Source organism: Vanellus vanellus, assembly GCF_965231255.1.
Source record: "Vanellus vanellus genome assembly, chromosome: 13".
Taxonomy (NCBI): domain Eukaryota; kingdom Metazoa; phylum Chordata; class Aves; order Charadriiformes; family Charadriidae; genus Vanellus; species Vanellus vanellus.
Window position 1 is genome coordinate 10,097,918 of NC_138918.1, and position 17,510 is coordinate 10,115,427.

The 17,510-nt window shown below is 63.1% G+C and overlaps 1 protein-coding gene across 1 annotated transcript; it reads right to left on the reverse strand.

The window, feature by feature from the left end:
• Positions 1 to 213: 213 nt before the first annotated feature.
• PDLIM7 (PDZ and LIM domain 7) lies at positions 214 to 17,397 on the reverse strand. The gene is made up of 24 exons (XM_082490207.1): positions 17,246 to 17,397; positions 15,792 to 15,898; positions 12,160 to 12,311; positions 11,833 to 11,863; positions 10,120 to 10,136; positions 9,375 to 9,529; positions 8,972 to 9,008; positions 8,349 to 8,756; positions 7,983 to 8,137; positions 6,415 to 6,861; positions 6,033 to 6,069; positions 5,626 to 5,664; positions 5,350 to 5,504; positions 4,974 to 5,112; positions 4,434 to 4,785; positions 4,383 to 4,386; positions 3,938 to 4,252; positions 3,535 to 3,571; positions 2,407 to 2,465; positions 2,033 to 2,267; positions 1,775 to 1,955; positions 1,477 to 1,597; positions 842 to 957; positions 214 to 568 (listed from the first exon to the last, which is right to left on the reverse strand). Exons 2-24 carry the CDS (start codon positions 15,894 to 15,896, stop codon positions 482 to 484), a joined length of 3,384 nt encoding a protein of 1,127 aa, XP_082346333.1. The 5' UTR covers positions 15,897 to 15,898; positions 17,246 to 17,397; the 3' UTR covers positions 214 to 481.
• Between the last annotated feature and the right edge of the window lie 113 nt (positions 17,398 to 17,510).

A 17,510-nucleotide genomic window follows, 5' to 3' on the forward strand; every position in this document is an offset into this window, starting at 1 on the left:
AGCAGGGCCGGGTCTCCAGCCCCATGCACTAAACACGCAGCGAGGAAGGCAGGGGAGAGCTTGGCAGGGGGTTGGGGGGGCTGGTCCTCACCCGCTCAGGGATGTGCCAGGAGCATCCCTGCCTTGGCACGGAGGCCCCAGGCAAGCGAGGGAGCAGCCCTGATGTGCCAGACCCTCCCCAACTCCAACCTCAGCATGGCTGCAGCCACCGCGCTGTGTGGCTCGGGGGCAGGAGACCCATGCAGCATCCCCTTCCCGGGGCTCTTAGGGCCAGATGGGGGACACTGAAGAAGCATCCAGCTATAAGCGGCTCTGGGCTCAGGGCCACCTCTGGTCAGGGCCAGGCCAGGAGCTGCCAGGAAAGAGGCAGGAGCAAGGGGAAGGGGTGAGGGCCCAGCCTAGCTCCCTAGGGGCAGCAGGGGAGGGGGAGAGGAGCATGCAGGGCCAGGGGCACACGTGGGCACAGCTGAGCTCCCACCCCTCACACATGGGAGAAAGCGTGGCTCTTGCAGAGCGGCTTGTCCTTCTTGGAGTAGAATGTCTTCCCTTCCAGGTTGGTCTGGCAGATCTGGGGAGGAGAACGCAGGTGGTCAGGTCAGGGGGGACTGAGCTGAACCAGCCCCCGGGTCCCCTGCACGATCCGGGGCTCAGCACCAGCATCACACAGATGTCAAAAAGCAGCAGGCTTAGAGCAGGGGCCTGAGTCACCAGCGCAGAGTCAAGCAGGGAAAACCTGGTGGTAGCAGGGGCCCTATGCTGCCGGTGTACCCCACACAGGGCACGAGTGCCAGGGAGAGCCACAGCCCCCACCAGCAGCCGGGGAGGAAGGTGCATGGCTCACCGCACAGACGAAGCAAGTGTCATGCCAGCTGAACCCCAGCGCCTCCAGGAACCTGTCCCCAGCGTCAATCTTGAAGTCGCAGCCACGGCACTTGGTGCCAAACATCTTCTCGTAGTCTGCAAGGAGAGGCAGAGCCCAGGTCAGCGTTCCACCAGACTGCAGCCCCTTGTCCCAGCGCAGCAGGGCTGCAGCACAGCCAGGATCCCACAGGCAGGGCTGCAGCACAGCCAGGATCCCACAGGCACAGCCTGGGGACAACTTGCTGCCAGCCCCGGGGGAACGATGATGGAGATACCCGTGCAAGATGCCTGTGCCGTGTAGGGTGGCCCTGGCTGCCACCGGGTGGCAGGGAGGAGGCAAACCTCATCTCCCAGGATGCAGCACTCGCCTTTGATGTACATCCTCCGTCATTGCCTTGGCAACATGGGGGGGATGGCACTACCCAGCAGCCAGGGAAGACTGGGATGGAGGGCTCGGGGCCACAGGAGGGGGGTCCCTGCGTTCCCCGTGGCCTGGGGAGAGGCCAGCAGCACAGGGCAGCTCACCCCCCACCCCCATTAGCAGGTGCTGAGCCCCAACAGTGCCCAGTGCCCCGGGGCCAAGCCGGGGGGCACACGGGGTCCTTGGGTTCCTACCTCTCTCGCAATAGGGTTGTCCCTCCTCCATGTAGAAGGCACGGTTGCGGATCGGAGTTTTGCAGGCAGCACAGGTGAAACACTGCACGTGCCAGGTCATCTTCAGCGCATGCATGACCTCCTGAGAGGGAACTGCTGTCAGCCTGGGGCAGGACTGCCCTGTACCACTGGAGACCCCCTCCCAGGACAGAAAGGGACAAGGGATCCCTGGGGATGGGATCAGGATGGGAAGGGACAGAGCTGGGAACCCACAGGTGAGCAGGGACAGAAGGTGTGGGACAGGCTGAGGGACACTCACCCCAGTGATCTTCTTCTTGCACTTGGCACAGCTGGGCGCGTAGCGTGTGTCATAGCACTTGGGGCAGAAGATGGAGCCTTTCTCCTCGAAGAAGCCACCCTCATCCAGCACCTTCCTGCACTGGCAGCAGGTGAACTCCTCAGGGTGGTAATAATGTCCCAGTGCCACCAGGTAGCGTCCCCTGCAGCAGGACAAAACCACATCAGCCACACTGGGGCTCAGGACACTGGCACGGTGGCCATGGTGGCCAGGGCTCACCTGATGACCTTGTTGCACTTGTAGCAGAGAGGTGTGCGGCCAGGCCCTTCGGGGGCCTGCTGCGCCGCCTGCACGATGGAGCTGCGGTTCTGCATGGGGGTCGGCGTGGCCGGCTGGCTGTGCTTGCTCACCACCGTGCTTGTCTTGTCCGGGGCATAGCGCTCAGCAAATGAGGGGTCCACAGCCCAGGGTGGGCGGCTGGCAGGGCCGGGGGTGGCGGCAGGCGTCCTGGAGGCTGCACGCACATGCAAGTATCCAGGATGGTGCTTCCTGATCCCTCAGCAGCTCACTCCCAGCAACTGCGGCTGGGCAAGCAGCAACCCCTGGCACCCTCGCCCCTCTCCCCCTGAGCCCAGAAGAAACATTTTGCTCACCCAGTCCTGGCTCTGTCTTCATCGCTGCTCCTGGGGATGGGTCCAGCACGGAGACCTGGCTACAGAACAAGCAGTTAATCCAGCCTGCCCCACTCGCCCCCTCTGCCCAGCGGGCCTGTGTGTGCAGGCAGGGGCCCCCACCCCAACAAGCAGGCAGTAGCCGGCCAAGCCCCCGTGCCCAGCCAGTAGCTGGTTTGGTGGCAGGGGACCAAGCCAAGCACCTTCAGCCCTGTGGAGACGCAGCATCCCAGGGTCTCTGGCTGCCATCGCGGTGGTCTGGGGAGAGGTGGGACGGAATGCAGGCCTGCCAGGGCCCCGCACCCAGCTCTGGGCTGCTCCAGGCTGACCAGAGACCCTGGGATCATGCAGACCCCAGCTGCCCACTCACACACAATGGTTGCCCCCAGCCTCACTGGGGTGCAAAGGGGCTTGGACCTGACCCTGTGCAGGGAGCCCCCAGGCCCAGCTCTGCCAGTGCCATCCCTGCTGGCTAGGCGGGGCCAGGCTGGTCCTGGGCAGGGGGCAAGCCCTGTGCCCCCCAGCAGGTTGCCAGCCCTGGGCTTGGGAACAGGCAGGGCAAGCCGGGGCCAGACAAGCACAGCCCACCTGAGATCGGGGACAGGGACAGAAGGAGAGCCGGCGGCTCTGCACCTCTGCAGGGCAAAAGTGAGAAGCAGATGGCTACAAATACAGCAGCATTAATTGTGGCAGAGGAAACTAGGCAGAGCTGGGACCCAACGGTCACAGTGCCAGGGCAGGAGGCATCATGGAGAGGCAAAAGGGGAGCTGTGCACAACCCTGCCCAGCTGCATGGGGCAAGGAATGGCTCCCCAGTGTTGGCTCCCTTCCTTGATTCCACGCAGCACCGGGCACTCACAGAGAAGCCAGTGGTACTCGCCCAGCTCTGCCTGGCCACCCCACAGCCCCACGCCAGACTCATGGGACATCACACCCCCAGTGTAGACGCTGCCCAAACATCAAACACCCACAGACAGGTTTTCCCAGTGCCACCAGCAGCACCCAGCCGCTGTGTGCAGGAAACCATGGCATTCCCAGCTCAGTGCCAGCAGTGCCCAGAGGCTGGCAGCCTGTGGATCCTGCTGCTGGCCTGGCACACGCTCCCCTTACCTGGGCTTTTTAACAAACACATCATCATGATCCTCCACTGAGCGCAGCGGGAGAGAAAGGAGGAGACACAGTCAGTCTGCAGCAACCAAGGCGCAGGGACAGTGGGAAAGGGAGGGAAGGGCAAGGAAGAAAAAACATCTCCTCCCGCCGCCCTCTTGCCCTGTGCACAGCCCTGCCCAACCACAGACAGGGCAGATCATGGTCCCAGCCCAGCAGCACCAACACGAGCCCATGCACAGCCCTGGGCAGCTCCCATCGGCTCAGTCTCCCCCAAGGGGCCACACAAGGCCAAAACCAACACATCACTGTCACATCACCTGTGGCCTCTACTGGGCTCCGATTGCCCTGACAAAGCGATACACCCCCAGGCAGCCAGGCAGCACCGGGCCCTGCGGGAACTTACTGCCGTCTGTGCCCGTCAGCCGGGCCAGTTTGCGGAAGGAGCGGGACTGTGAGGTCCCAGTGCGGGGCTGCCAGTCCTCAGCGTCCTCTATCAGCCGCAACTTCCCAGGGTCACATACGGGGGTACTGGGGGGCTCCAGCAGCTGCGGGGGCTGCCTGCGAGTGACAGAGCGCAGGTACTCAGCGGGTACCATGCATGGACCCTGCTTCAGCACAGGGCAGCGCTCCCAAAGGTGCCCCTGCGCACACTGACCCCTTTCCAGACCCTGGCACTCACCACGGCTCCCCTGTGCCCCAGCTGGACCCACGGGCATCCCTGTGGCATGGAAGAAACGGCGGCACAACAGTCAATGTTTGATCCATGGCTCAGTGCATCCCTCCCATACACACCCTCAGCCCCACAGAGGCATAACCCCACAAAGACACCAGGAGCATTCATTCCAAACTTGCCTTGCAGTTGCCCCACAGGACTTCCACAGCCCCACAGGACTTCATGCCCCAGGTCCAGACACTGCCCAGTGCCTCCCAACACCCCCAGCAAGGTGCCGCCAGTGCCACCAGCTGGCTGCTAGGAAGGCTGTTCTCAAAATGGACAGTGATCCCAACAACCCACAGTGGACAACTGTCCACTGTCTCCAGGACACCTCAGTGCAGCTAAGCCTTGGTGCAACAAGCGCCCAGCGGGTCCTGCCCGGAACAAGGACAAGCCAATGTAAAGACACTCCAGTTGGGGACAGCCTGCCTGGCAGACGGGTGCCCGGGCAGGACCCTCCCGAGGTGATGGTCAGAGCAGTGGCTGAGTGGTGGTGGTGCCCATTGCAGGGAGCACGCTCTGCCAACAGCTCGGCTCTGGGGAGAGAGAGAGGACAGAGAGGGAATGGAAGGAAGGAGGAGAGGAGAAGAAACAGCAACAGGGCAAAGTGCTTTCCCAGTGTCACTGCTAGCAGCCAGCACAAGGGTGAGCCAGCCGAGTTGGCTCAGCCCTGGGTGGGCAGCCCCATGGCTCCTGCTGCCACCCTGGCACACGCTCCCCTTACCTGGGCTTTTTAACAAGCTCATCCTCATGATCCTCCACTGAGTGCAGCGGGAGAGAAAGGAGGAGACAGTCAGTCTGCAGCAACCGAGGTCCAAGGACAGCGGGAAAAAGAGGGAAAGGGGGAAAACCGGCCTCTCCTCCTGCAGAACACCCACCCCAATGGCCCAGCCACACACTCCTGTCCAGCCACATGGCAAAGCATGGCTCCATTCCACGCACAGCCCCAGGCAGCTCGCACCAGCTCAGACTGCCCCAAAGGGCCACATAGGGCTGAAATCAAGGCCCCAGTGCCACATCACCACAGAGCCTATAACCAGGTTCTGGCTACCCTGGCAAAGACTGGCAACACGGAAGAGCCAGGCCATCCAGGAACTTACTGCCGTCTGTGCCCGTCAGCCGGGCCAGTTTGCGGAAGGAGCGGGACTGCGAGGTCCCAGTGCGGGGCTGCCAGTCCTCAGCATCCTCTATCAGCCGCAATTTCCCAGGGTCACACACGGGGGTACTGGGGGGCTCCAGCAGCTGCGGGGGCTGCCTGCGAGTGACAGAGCGCAGGTGCTCAGCAGGTACCATGCATGGACCCTGCTTCAGCACAGGGTAGCGCTTCCAAAGGTGCCCTTGCACCCGCTGACCCCTTGTCAGACCCTGGCACTCACCACGGCTCCCCTGTGCCCCAGCTGGACCCACGGGCATCCCTGTGGCATTGAGAAAACAGCAGCACAACAGTCAACGTTTGATCCATGGCTCAGTGCATCCCACCAGTACACACCCCCAGCCCTACAGAGACATGAGCCCCATGAAGGTGCCGGCAGCATTCACTCCAAATCAGCCTTGCAGTTGTCCTGCAGCCCCACAGGACTTCATGCTCCAGGTCCAGATGCTGCCCAGTGCCTCCCAACATCCCCATCAAGGTGCCACCAGCCATCCCCACCCACTGTGTCTGGGACAATTAGGTGCAGCTTGGTCTCCCAAGCTCAGTGCCAGCAGATCCCAATGGGTCCTGCCCAGGACATGCAGCCCTGCGTACAGCTCTTGCTACAGACCTGGCACATGCTGCCCTTACCTGGGCTTTTTAACAAGCTCACCCTCACGATCCTCCACTGAGCACAGCAGGAGAGAAAGGAGGAAACAGAGTCAGTCTACAGCAACCAAGGGTCAGGGATAGCAGGAATGGAAGGGTATGGAAGGAAACCCAACCTCTATTCCTGCCGCCCTCTCCCCCAATGCACAGCCCTGCCTGGAACGGGGCATAGCATGGACGCAGCATGAGCCCATGCACAGCCCCAGGCAGCTCACGTCAGCTGAGCCTGCCTAGAGCATTGACTCTGGGAAAAATCAAGCCCCTGGTGCCACATCACCACACAGCCTCTACCAGGTTCTGGCTACCCTGGCAAAGACTGGCAACACCGGGCAACAGGGAAGTGCCAGGCTGTCCAGGAACTTACTGCCGTCTGTGCCCGTCAGCCGGGCCAGTTTGCGGAAGGAGCGGGACTGCGAGGTCCCAGTGCGGGGCTGCCAGTCCTCAGCATCCTCTATCAGCCGCAACTTCCCAGGGTCACACACAGGGGTACTGGGGGGCTCCAGCAGCTGCGGGGGCTGCCTGCAAGTGACAGAGCACAGGTACTCAGCGGGTACCATGCATGGACCCTGCTTCGGCACAGGGTAACGCTTCCAAAGGTGCCCTTGCACATGCTGACCCCTTGCCAGACCCTGGCACTCACCACGGCTCCCCTGTGCCCCAGCTGGACCCACGGGCATCCCTGTGGCATTGAGAAAAACGGCGGCACAGCAGTCAATGTTTGATCCATGGCTCAGTACATCCCTCCCATACACACCCTCAGCCCCACAGAGGCATAACCCCACAAAGATGCCGGCAGCATTCACTCCAAATCAGCCTTGCAGTTGCCCCACAGCCCCACAGGACTTCATGCCCCAGGTCCAGACACTGCCCAGAGCCTCCCAACATCCCCAGCAAGGTGCCGCCAGCCACCCCCACCCACTCCGTCAGGGACACGTTGGTGCAGCTTGGCCTCCTCAGCTCAGTGCTGGCAGTGCCCAGTGGGGGCTGCCCAGCACGGGGACAAGCCACTGTAAAGACATCTCAGTTGGGGACAGCCTGCTGGGCAGATGGGTGTCAGGGCAGGACTCTCCTGAGGTGAGGGTCAGAGCAGTGGCTGAGTGCTGGTGGTGCCCATTGCGGGGTGACAGCAGGGCAGACTCTGCCAACAGCACATCTCCCCAGAGAGGGAGAGTACAGAGGAGGAGGAGACAAGAGAGGAAACAGCAATAAGGCAAAAAGCTTCCCCACAGTCATTGCAAGCATCAAGCGCGAGCATGAACCAGCTAATGGAACTCAAAAACTGGCCCAGCTCTCCCCAGCCACCCCACAGCCCCAAGCCCAGCTCACAGGCTCTTGTACCCAAGGTCCAGGCACTGCCCAACACCTCCCAACAGCTTGAGCACAGTGAAGCAGTGCCACCAGCCTCCTCCATTCACCATTTGCCCAAGAGGTTTAGCTCGGCATCCCCAGCTCAGTGGCGGCAGTGCCCTGAGGCCTGCCTGGGACATGCAGCCCTGTGGCTCCTGCTGCCACCCTGGTGCACCCTCACTCCCCTTACCTGGGCTTTTTAACAAGCTCATCCTCACGATCCCCTGCTGAGCACAGCAGGACAGAAAGGAGATACAATCAGTTTGCAGCAACCAAGGACCAGGGACAGTGGGAAGGGGAGGGAAAGGAGGAAAACCAACTTCTCACCTCACCACACTCCTGCCGCAACACACAGCCCTGCCCAACCACAGGGCAGAGCACAGCCCCAGCACAGCAGCACCAATACGAGCCCACACGCAGCCCCGGGTAACTCCCACCAGCTCAGTCTCCCCAAGGGCTAACATGGGGCCAAAACCAGAGCTCTGGTTCCAGTGCCACATCCCCGCCTTTACCTGGCTCCAGTTGCCCTGGCAAAGCCTGGCAACCCCAAGCAGCCAGGCAGCACCGGGCCCTGCAGGAACTTACTGCCGTCTGTGCCCGTCAGCCGGGCTAGTTTGCGGAAGGAGCGGGACTGTGAGGTCCCAGTGCGGGGCTGCCAGTCCTCAGCGTCCTCTATCAGCCGCAACTTCCCAGGGTCACACACAGGGGTACTGGGGGGCTCCAGCAGCTGCGGGGGCTGCCTGCGAGTGACAGAGCACAGGTGCTCAGCGGGTACCATGCATGGACCCTGCTTCGGCACAGGGCAGCGCTCCCAAAGGTGCCCCTGCACACGCTGACCCCTTTCCAGACCCTGGCACTCACCACAGCTCCCCTGTGCCCCAGCCAGACACACGGACATCCCTGTGGCATCAGAAAAACAGCGGCACAACAGTCAACGTTTGATCCATGGCTCAGTACATCCCTCCTGTATGCACCCCCAGTCCTAAGGAGAAGCTGGCAACACTCACCCAGCTCTGCCTGGCTGCCCCACAGCCCCACAGGACATCATGCTGAAGGTCCAGGCATTGCTCAGCACCTCCTAACACCCCCAGCAAGGTGTTGCCAGTGCCACGAGCCTCCTCCAGATCCCATTTGCTCAAGAAGCAACAGTGCAGCTCGGCCTCCCCAGCTCGGTGACAGCAGTGCCCAGTGGGTCCTGCCCGGCACACCTGGCACAGGAACAGCCCAGTTGGGGACAGCCTGCCTGGCAGGCAGATGCCCGGACAGGACCCTCCCGAAGTGATGGTCAGAGCAGTGGCTGAGCACTGGCAGTGCCCATCGTGGGACGAGCGCAGGGCAGGCTCTGCCAACAGCTCGGCTCTGGGGAGACGGAGAGGACAGAGAAGGAACGGGAGGAGAGGGGAGAAGGCAGGAGGAAAAGAAGTCAGAGCAACAGGGTAAAGAGCTTCCCCAGAGTCACTGCAAGCTGTGAGTGCGAGGGCAAACCAGCTGGGTGGGTTGAGCCCCAGGTTGGCTGAGCCCCGAGTGGGCAGCCCCATGGCTCCTGCTGTCACCCTGGCACATGCTCCCCTTACCTGGGTGTTTTAACAATCTCATCCTCATGATCCTCCACTGAGCACAGCAGGACAGAAAGGAGGAGACAGAGTCAGTCTACAGCAACCGAGACCCAGGGACACAGAGAAGGGGGAGAGGGAAAGGAAGGAAAACCGACCTCTCATCCCACCACCCTCCTGCCACAACACGCAGCCCTGCCCAACCATGGGGCAAAACACGGCCCCAGCACAGCAGCGCCATCACAAGCCCACGCACAGCCCCAGGTAACTCCCACCAGCTCAGCCTCCCCTGAGGGACCAGACGGAGCCAAAAATCAAAGCTCTGCTGCCATGACACATCCCAGCCTTTATCTAGCTCCAGTTGTTCCAGCAATGCTGGGCACCCCCAGGCAGCCAGGCAGCTCTGGGTCCTGCGGGAACTTACTGCTGTCTGTGCCCGTCAGCTGGGCCAGTTTGAGGAAGGAGCGGGACTGGGAGGTCCTGGCGCGGGGCTGCCAGTCCTCAGCATCCTCTATCAGCCGCAACTTCACAGGGTCATACACAGGAGTGTTGGGGGACTCCAGCGACTTCAGGGGCTGCCTGTGAGCGACAGCGGCGTCTGTCAAATCTGACAGATCCCCACTGCATCACCTCCCTGGGGCTGCCCCACACCTCCCCCGGCACAGAACCACGTCACACCAGTACATGAGACACCACACGTTGCCTTTCACCCCCACAATCCCTACTCCTCCTCCACATTGGAAGGGCTCATTAGGGAATGACACAGGACTGACTGTCCGTCCCTGGCAGCTTGAGACTGGCCTCAAGGGCCAGGAGGGAAAAGGATGGGGCAAGAATAAGCCAAGGTCAAAAATTACTGGCAGGGGAGCCACACGAGAGCCCAGTGAACACCTGCCTAGCTCTGGGCAGCCCGTCAGTCCTCGCCCAGTCAAGCCATATTTTGGGGACAAGGGAAGGGACCACGTGCAAGGACACTCCAGGGCCCTGGCAGACACAGGCAGCACTTGCCCTTCAGGCTCAGGACAGGTTGCTGCCAGGAGCAACCCACCCACGTGGGCAGAGCAGCATGTGCTGCCCGTCCCCAGGCCAGCCGTGCCCCGGAGAGCGGGGCACTAGCAGGGAAGAGGCATGCAGGGAGGACAGAGAGAGCAGGCAAAAGGCTTACTGACTTGTCAAGGCTCAGCACCTGTAAGGGAGAGGGAAAGAGAAAGGGAGGAGAGAAAGAAAGAAAAAGGAAGGTGAAATTAGACCCGCAGCACCCAAGAAGCTTTCAGAGCTCACCTATGGCCTGCACCAGTGCCCCTACCCCTGCGACCCATGCCCAGCTCGCCCAGGGCTGGGAGCACACTGGGCAGCAGAGGCAGACACCAACAGATCAGACCATGCCTCCCTCAGCCCCCCAAAATAGGCCTGGGTGCCCAGGACAGCCAGGGCCACAACCCCTCCCCATCCATTGCCCACTGTCAGGGTGTCACGGCAGCTCTCGGCAGGAGGAGCAGGGACTGGCAGCCGCCAGATACGCAGCAGCCGGGTGGGCAGCCGCCAGACACGCAGCAGCCGGGTGGGCAGCCTGCAGAGATGGAATATCCTTCCCTGAGAGCAGGGTGAGGATGGCACTGCGCAGGGATCAAGGGCTTCCCTTGGCCCATCCCATCCCAGCAGCCTGGGGACTGGCAGGATGACCCCAGACAGGCACTGGCTGGTGGTCACAATGCAGCCACTGCTTCCCTACTGCCGCAGACACCAGCAAGTGTCCTGCTATGACCGCTGTGCCGTGCCCTTCAGGAATCCCCACAAGCTGATATGTCCCCAGGTGAGGGACCAGCATGTGTGTGGAGACACTCCTGTTGTGCCAGGTACCCCAGACATCAGGAGATCCCAGCACAGGCACCGTCACCCGCTCCCACCCATGGGTGCCTGGCATGCAAGGCGCAGCAGGGCCGGGCAGCAGGCTCCCCCCGATCTTGGGGGAGCAGGACAGACAGCAACATACCCATTGTGCTGGGGGGTGCAGGTGGGCGCCAGGGGCGCATACGTCACGGGTTTCGTCACCAGCCCAGGCCGCGGGTTCGGAGGCGAGCCAGCCCCGAAGGGCCGAGCTGTTTTGTTGAGGGCGGTGCTGGGAGCGAAGTTATATTTCAGGGGTTCAGAGCAGGGGAGTGAGTCCTGAGCAAGACAAAACACACAGACACAGGCTCACACATCAAGCAGCATGCAAGGGGCAGCCCCGGGCCAGGCAGCACAGCAGACAACCAGGTAGAAAAGCCGGACAGCATAGGCACCGGGCTCTGCCAGGCTAGCACCTCTCTCTGCAGGGCACCCAGCCCAGCAACAGCAGGTGACAAGCCTGGCCCGAGGGTCATTGGAGGATTAGTAAGTGCCCTGGATGCTCACTGCTGCCCGCAGCGAGGTGGTGCATGCACACACGCTGATCGCAACCGACCTGCGGCACAAAGCTGAACACATGCAGGTGGCTTCCGTCCAGGAGCCACTGGTCACCAGCCCCAGCCCTGCCTCCCCATGCCAGGGCACTCCCCAGCACTAGCAAACATGGGGCCCCGAGGCCATGCTGCAGCTGCCCAGCCTCCTCCCCTGTGTTGGCCCCTGCACCCCTGCTCACACCCAGCACCGGCAGGGGCACAGAGAGGCGGCAGCCAGGGCCCGGGTGTCTGCTGGGCAGACCCCACTCCCTCCGATCCCCTGTGGTACCAGGGGCCAGAGCTGCTCCTCCAGCAAGGAGTTTCCAGTACTCCAAGCACACCCCGGTCCCCCAGAAGCCTGCAGGCCCCAGGAGCAAAGTCCATTTGTCCGTCTAAGCTCAGAGATTCCCCTGCCCTGAGACGAGGCTGAGCTGCCGCTGCAGCGCCAGGAGCAATACATACCTTCTGCGGCTTCCCCAGGTGGTTCTGGGCTCTGCAAGAGAGGAAACAGCTGGGCAGCTGCTGGAACTGGCCTGGCCACCACCAGAATGCTGGTACCCCAGGGATGCAGCACCCACAGGCAACTGGCACTGACCCGTGGCTCACAGGTGAGGGCCAGCAACCAGGCTAAGACTCATCCATCTAAGTAGAACCCAGGGGCTGCCAGGCTCCAAGCAAGGAGCAGTGATGCTGGGAAACAGTGGTGCCAGGAGATGGTACTGGGTAGAGGACCCTGGCTCTGCTCCGGCCACACCAGGACCCCAGGTTTGCAGGACCCATAAATCCTACCTGCTCAGGGTGAGGCACAGCCTGTCCCCACAGGCGCGGATCCTGTTCTGGGCCTCGATGTGCGTCATGGAGCTGGTGCTCTCCCCGTCGATGTACAGCACCCAGTCTCCTACTCCCACGCCAGCCTGGGCTGCCTTCCCGCCTGGCGTCAGCTGCAGGACAGACAGAATCAGGGAGAGCCCAAGAGGTGACGCAGAAGCAGAGGGACACCCTCATCTCTACAAGGGCAGGAGTCTGCCAATGTCCAGGCTCCCTCATGCCGTGACCAGCCCAGCACAGGACACCATACAGATCTGACCCGGGGGCAGGCAGGGACCCCCGGATAACCCCCTTTTTCCCAGCATATTAGCCCAGAGCACCCTCTTCCCCTCCACACCAGTGGAGGGCTCAGCACCACCCCAGGGCGCTGCCTAGCCCCTGCCCTCTGGCATGGCTGGGGTCCATGCCAGCACCCCAAGGCCCTGTCCCCATGATGCCAAACAGCGTAGGCAGTGCTGGCTCAGCCTCAGCAGGAGGCCCGGCTGCTCCTCGGAGCCGTCCCCGCGGTGGTAAGGGAGCACAGTGAGTCAGGGCCCATCGGGCAGCCCACGTCTCGCTGTGAACCACAGGCATGTCCAGCCCTTTGCCTAGGGCGAGGGGGGAGGACACAGAAGGCACCCCCGGGCACTCCCCCCAGCCACCCATGCTCCCATCCCGTTCTCCCGGTGCCGGCAGGCGCAGACGTTACCTCATCCCTGCAGAGGAACAGGAGCCCCCCCCCTGCAGCAGGGAGACACCCGCCCCCACCCACGCAGCTCCCCCAGCCCTCACCCCACCAGGGCAGCCAGGAGCATGGCCATGCTGCCCAGGATGCGCCTTGCCTCAAGCATGGCTCTGTGGCACAGCTCTATGTCAGTCCCATGCCAGGAAGCAGAGGCCGCCCTCCCTTCCCGCTAGGGATGCGCAGCCGAAGGCGAGCAGGGCCTCGAGCGTCACACGCAGCTCCCAGGCACTGACAGACAGACAGACGTAGGCAGTCTACAGCCATTCCTGCTCCTCCAGCAAGGAAGAACTTAAGGCACTTGGACCCAGACCAAGTATTTCCTCAAGTCCTGTTCGACATGAACATAAAAGGAGCGAGCCAGATTCCCAGCACCGTCAGAGGGCTGAAAAATCCCTGCCGCTGAGCCATGGCCCCTCCTTGCCCGTGCACAGGACTCGGCTCGCCCCAGAGCCACACTCCCCTTCCCTGCACCCTCCACGTGAGGCCAAACCCCACACCCACGCTGGATGCAGTCTGGCTCCACCTGCATCCTCCTGCCATCCCCGGTGGGATATGGGTACCCCCTCTAGTGACCCTGAACCTGCCCAGCACCCACTCCTCCTGCCTGGTACAGGAGGGTGCCCTGGGTGGCAAGTGGCACTGGCCGGCTCCTGGCCACACTGCTGCAAGCCCCGGCTTGCTGCCCTGGAGAGCTGGGGAAGATGCAGGGTGGCTGCGTGGGTTTGGAGGCAGTAGCGGGAGAGGTTTTCACACGGCCGCCCGGGAAGGGGAGAGCACATCAGGCTGCGTCACACAGCCGCACCCAGCCTGGCCAGCACCGCCATGCTCCCCTTCCCCCTCCATGCCGGCATGCCAGGAAACCCCTTCGGCAGGTGCCAGCTCAGCCGGGAGCTGTGGCAGTGCCAGCTCTCCCGCTTCCCACCCAGCCCCACTAACCATGGCTTCCTTCCTCCCCTCTCCACCCAGCCAGTCCTTTGTTTCCATGTCTCCATCACCGCACCCAGCAAGGTGCCCACCAGCCACCTCCGTCCAGTGTGGAAGGAAATTGGGTGCCTGCACAAAGGCCCAGGCAGCATCCCCCAACGCCTTCCTGCCAGCAGCACTGAGAGTCTCTCCTCTTCCCCAGTTAGCAGATGCTAGGATGTGCCATACAGCATCCAGGTCCCCAGATGCCAGCCCTCACCCTGGCTCCACTGCAAGCAGCTCAGGACCACAGTCTCGCAGCCTGCCTAGCCAAGGTGTCAGGACCCCACTGGACCCTCTTGCCATGAGAGGACCAGGGGAGCACCTCCCTTGTGTGATCACTGAGCTGAAGCAGCCTCCCAGCTCATCCAGTAACATCACAGTGATGAATGCAGCCAAGAGCCAAAGCACACGCCAGTGCTGCTTTTCCCCTGTGCTCCCCAGCTCCACAGAGCAGGACCCCACTGCAGCACTCAAAGCCGGGGCAGGACACCTCCTTCCAGCCTGCTCCAGCAGCCCCAGGCCTGGCAGGACAACCTGCCAAGGGGGCTGCGCCCTTGCTCAAGGGAACCGGTGGCCAAGGACAGCAGCATGCTCCAGGCAGGAGTTTTAGGACTGGAGATACCTCTGGGGTGTCAAGCAGCACAGGCTTACTCCTTATCATTAGACAAGGGCCCACTGCCCCACTATGCAGCCCAGCCTCACCAGAGAGTCCCCCCCCAATAGCTGGCTACATCCCTAGGAATGTCCTCACTGCTCCTGCCTGCCCTGCCCAGGACAGTAGCATTGCCCAAGCCCTGAGGGCAGTGCTAGCCTGCACACACAGTGGAGCTATTGCTTCACGAGGCCCCTGCCCTGGGAGGCTCCTCCATCAGACCAGACCCTTTGTTAAGTGCTGGCTCGCAGCCAAGAAAAACATTTTTTAGAGAATAAACTCGCTGAAGCCATCTCTGCCTGCTCAGCAGAGATCAGCAGGCCCCAGGGCAGTGGCGCTGGCGACTTAAGCCTCGCACTGTGCCCTCAGGGTCCATGCTCCATGCTGGGGTGCTGTGGAGACTCACGCCCTCCGGGACAGGAGCGTGGTGCCAAGCTCGTGCTGGGGGCATGCCCCCACGCAGCACTTGGTACCACAAGCAAAGCTGTCCTTTGAGAAGCAGCCTCCGTGCCAGCTGCCCAAGCTTCAGCAGCACAGGCGATGCAGTCGCATTCCAAGGCTTATAAGGCAATTCCGTGGCCGGAGCTATGGCCAGCACCCACCCAGGGGACCAGACCAACTGCAGAAAGGGACCCACAGGCACCGAGGGCCAGACCTGGCCTGGGCGAGCATCACACCAGGACCAGCTTGCACAACGGCTCTCACTCAGCCTAGAGAAACATGCTGGTTTTGCAGAGGGAGCCACATCCCAACACAGACAGTACGGGCACCACAGATTTCCTCCCCTCCCTGCCCGTTCCAGGGGCCAGCTCAGGTGCAGAGCTGGAAGCCATGCAGCAGGAGGGAGAGCAAGAGGGCACAAGTCAGCTCCCAGGATGCTGAGCCTGGTGTTGCACTGCGGACTGGGAAGCTGGCCTCATAGCTCAGAGAGGGTGAGAGCAGCTCCCCTCCTCCTGTGGTGGGCACACTCCGGAAGGGGCCTCCCCTGCTCCCCCCCAGCAGCCAGAATGACTCTGCAGAAGCTGTGCAACACTTCACATCTCTGCTGCGGTCCTCTGCCCGGAACACCCCCGTGCCGGACTGCAGCTGATAAGGCTCCAAGGAGGCTACACAGAGCCAGGCAGGGCAGGACGCAGTGGCCCCGGCCCATCCATATCCCCCATATGGCTGTGCCTCTGCCACCTGGAAGTAGCCACCACAGCTCCCACCCACAGAGGAAGGATGGGTGTTGCTGTTCTTGGCTTCTCTTACCCTGGAGATGGAGAGGGGCATGCTGAAATCCTTCCCTCCCTGCAGTCTGAAGCCCCAGGGTGCCGGCCCATTCAGCATCACCTTGTAGGACTCCATGTCGCCCATCTCTGCAAGGGAAGAGAGTGTGATCCTGGTGTTAAGGTACGTGGGAACAATGCAGGGAGAGCAGGCGAGGAGGGGGCCTGGTGCCTGGCAGGACGGGGCAGGAGGAGACAGGTCATATTTCCAGCAGTAACTCCACCCTGACCATCCTATACTGTGGTTAGAGACGCACCCCAAATCTATCAGCATCTCCTCCAGTAGTGTCGGAGACGAGGGGCCCAGGCTAATGCCGACTAGTGTCAGAGAGCCAGGTACAGCCCCACTGCCACCCACAGTGGAGCACCCGTGGGCTCCACTTTCCCTTGCCCAAACCCAGGACATGCTCTCCCTTACAACACCCCAGAAACTCACACCGCTGAAAACCAAGACCATTTCAGACCACAGAGAAGCGGCAGTAGGTATGGAAGGATGGGAACCAGAAGTGGTTTTGCCAGGTGAATTAGCAGCAGCAGCCCAGGAGCTGCGCGATGCCACCGGAGGCGCCTGGCAGAGCAGCCAGGCTGGCGCTCCGGCAGCCGGCCGAGCAGATGCTACCTGGGAGCGAGCCCATCTCTGTGCACAGAGCCGGGGCTTCGGCGGGGAGGGAATCCCGGCACTCCCCTGCCTGCCAGGGCTGCGCTGACAGCTGTCAGCCGGCCAAGGCTCCAGGCAGACGGGCCAGCACCATTCTCCTGGCTACCTGGAAGGAGCCACTAAGCCCCTGTGAAGCCCCCCAGGACCTCCCTCCTGCCGCTGCCAGGCGGGGGACAGGGCCAGCTCCGGGGGCCCGGGGCACTCCCCACCCCTCGCAAGGATCGGCGGGCTCCCAGCTGGGAGGCGGAGGAGGCTGCAGGGCTGGGGGCCAGCGTGCCCCCGCTCTCCCCGGGCCGGTGCGGGCTATATAAGGCGTGTAAGACGACACCAGCCCGCTCCCCGCTCGGGAGGGCCGGGGGAAGGCTGCGTGTCAGGCATTCCCGGCGCCCGCGCAAGACCCAGCGGGGCTGGGGGTCCCCGGCAGCCCTCGGCTGCAGAGCTCCCCCCCGGCTCCTGAGGGAGCAGACCCCAGGCTGCCTGCCCCACGGGAACCGTCGCGCCCCCCCTCTTCATCCCACCCCACACAGCCTCCCTTCCCTGGGCTCGGGGACCCCGGCCCTGCCCCACGGGGCTCCCGGCCTTGCCCCACGGCGACCCCGGCCCTAGGCCCAGCTCTGCCCCACGGCGACTCCCGTCCTGACCCACACGGGCCCTACCCGTCCCCGACCAACCGCCTTCCCTCAGACCCACGCCCCAGCCCTACCCCCCACCGTGCCCCCACCCTACCAGCAGACGACGGAGACCCCCCGGCCCCGCCCGACCCTCTCTCGCTCACTCACCCGCGGCCGGCCGGGCCCCCGGCGGAACGGGGCCGAGCGGGCGGATGCGGGACTCGAACTCGGGCACCGCCTCCGCCCTACCCGGCTCCGCCTTATATAGGATGGCGAGGGGGCGGAGCTGGAGAACCACTAGGCCAATCACCGCCCGCGCCTGCCTGCCGGGGCGAGCACAGCGGCGCCCCCTGGCGGGGAGGCGCGGGCTGCCCCCCCCCTCCCCCCCCGTGCCGTCCCGTCCCGTCCCGTCCCCGCCGCCCCGCTCCCGGTC

Coding starts and splice junctions, on each gene's coding strand:
- PDLIM7 (XM_082490207.1), bottom strand. CDS start 15,896: ATGGGCGACATGGAGTCCTACAAGGTGATGCTGAATGGGCCGGCACCC. Junction 4,786..4,973: donor GAGCTTGTTAAAAAGCCCAG/GTAAGGGGAGCG, acceptor CTCTCTCCCCAG/AGCCGAGCTGTTGGCAGAGC. Junction 2,466..3,534: donor GTGTTTGTTAAAAAGCCCAG/GTAAGGGGAGCG, acceptor CTTGTTCTGTAG/CCAGGTCTCCGTGCTGGACC.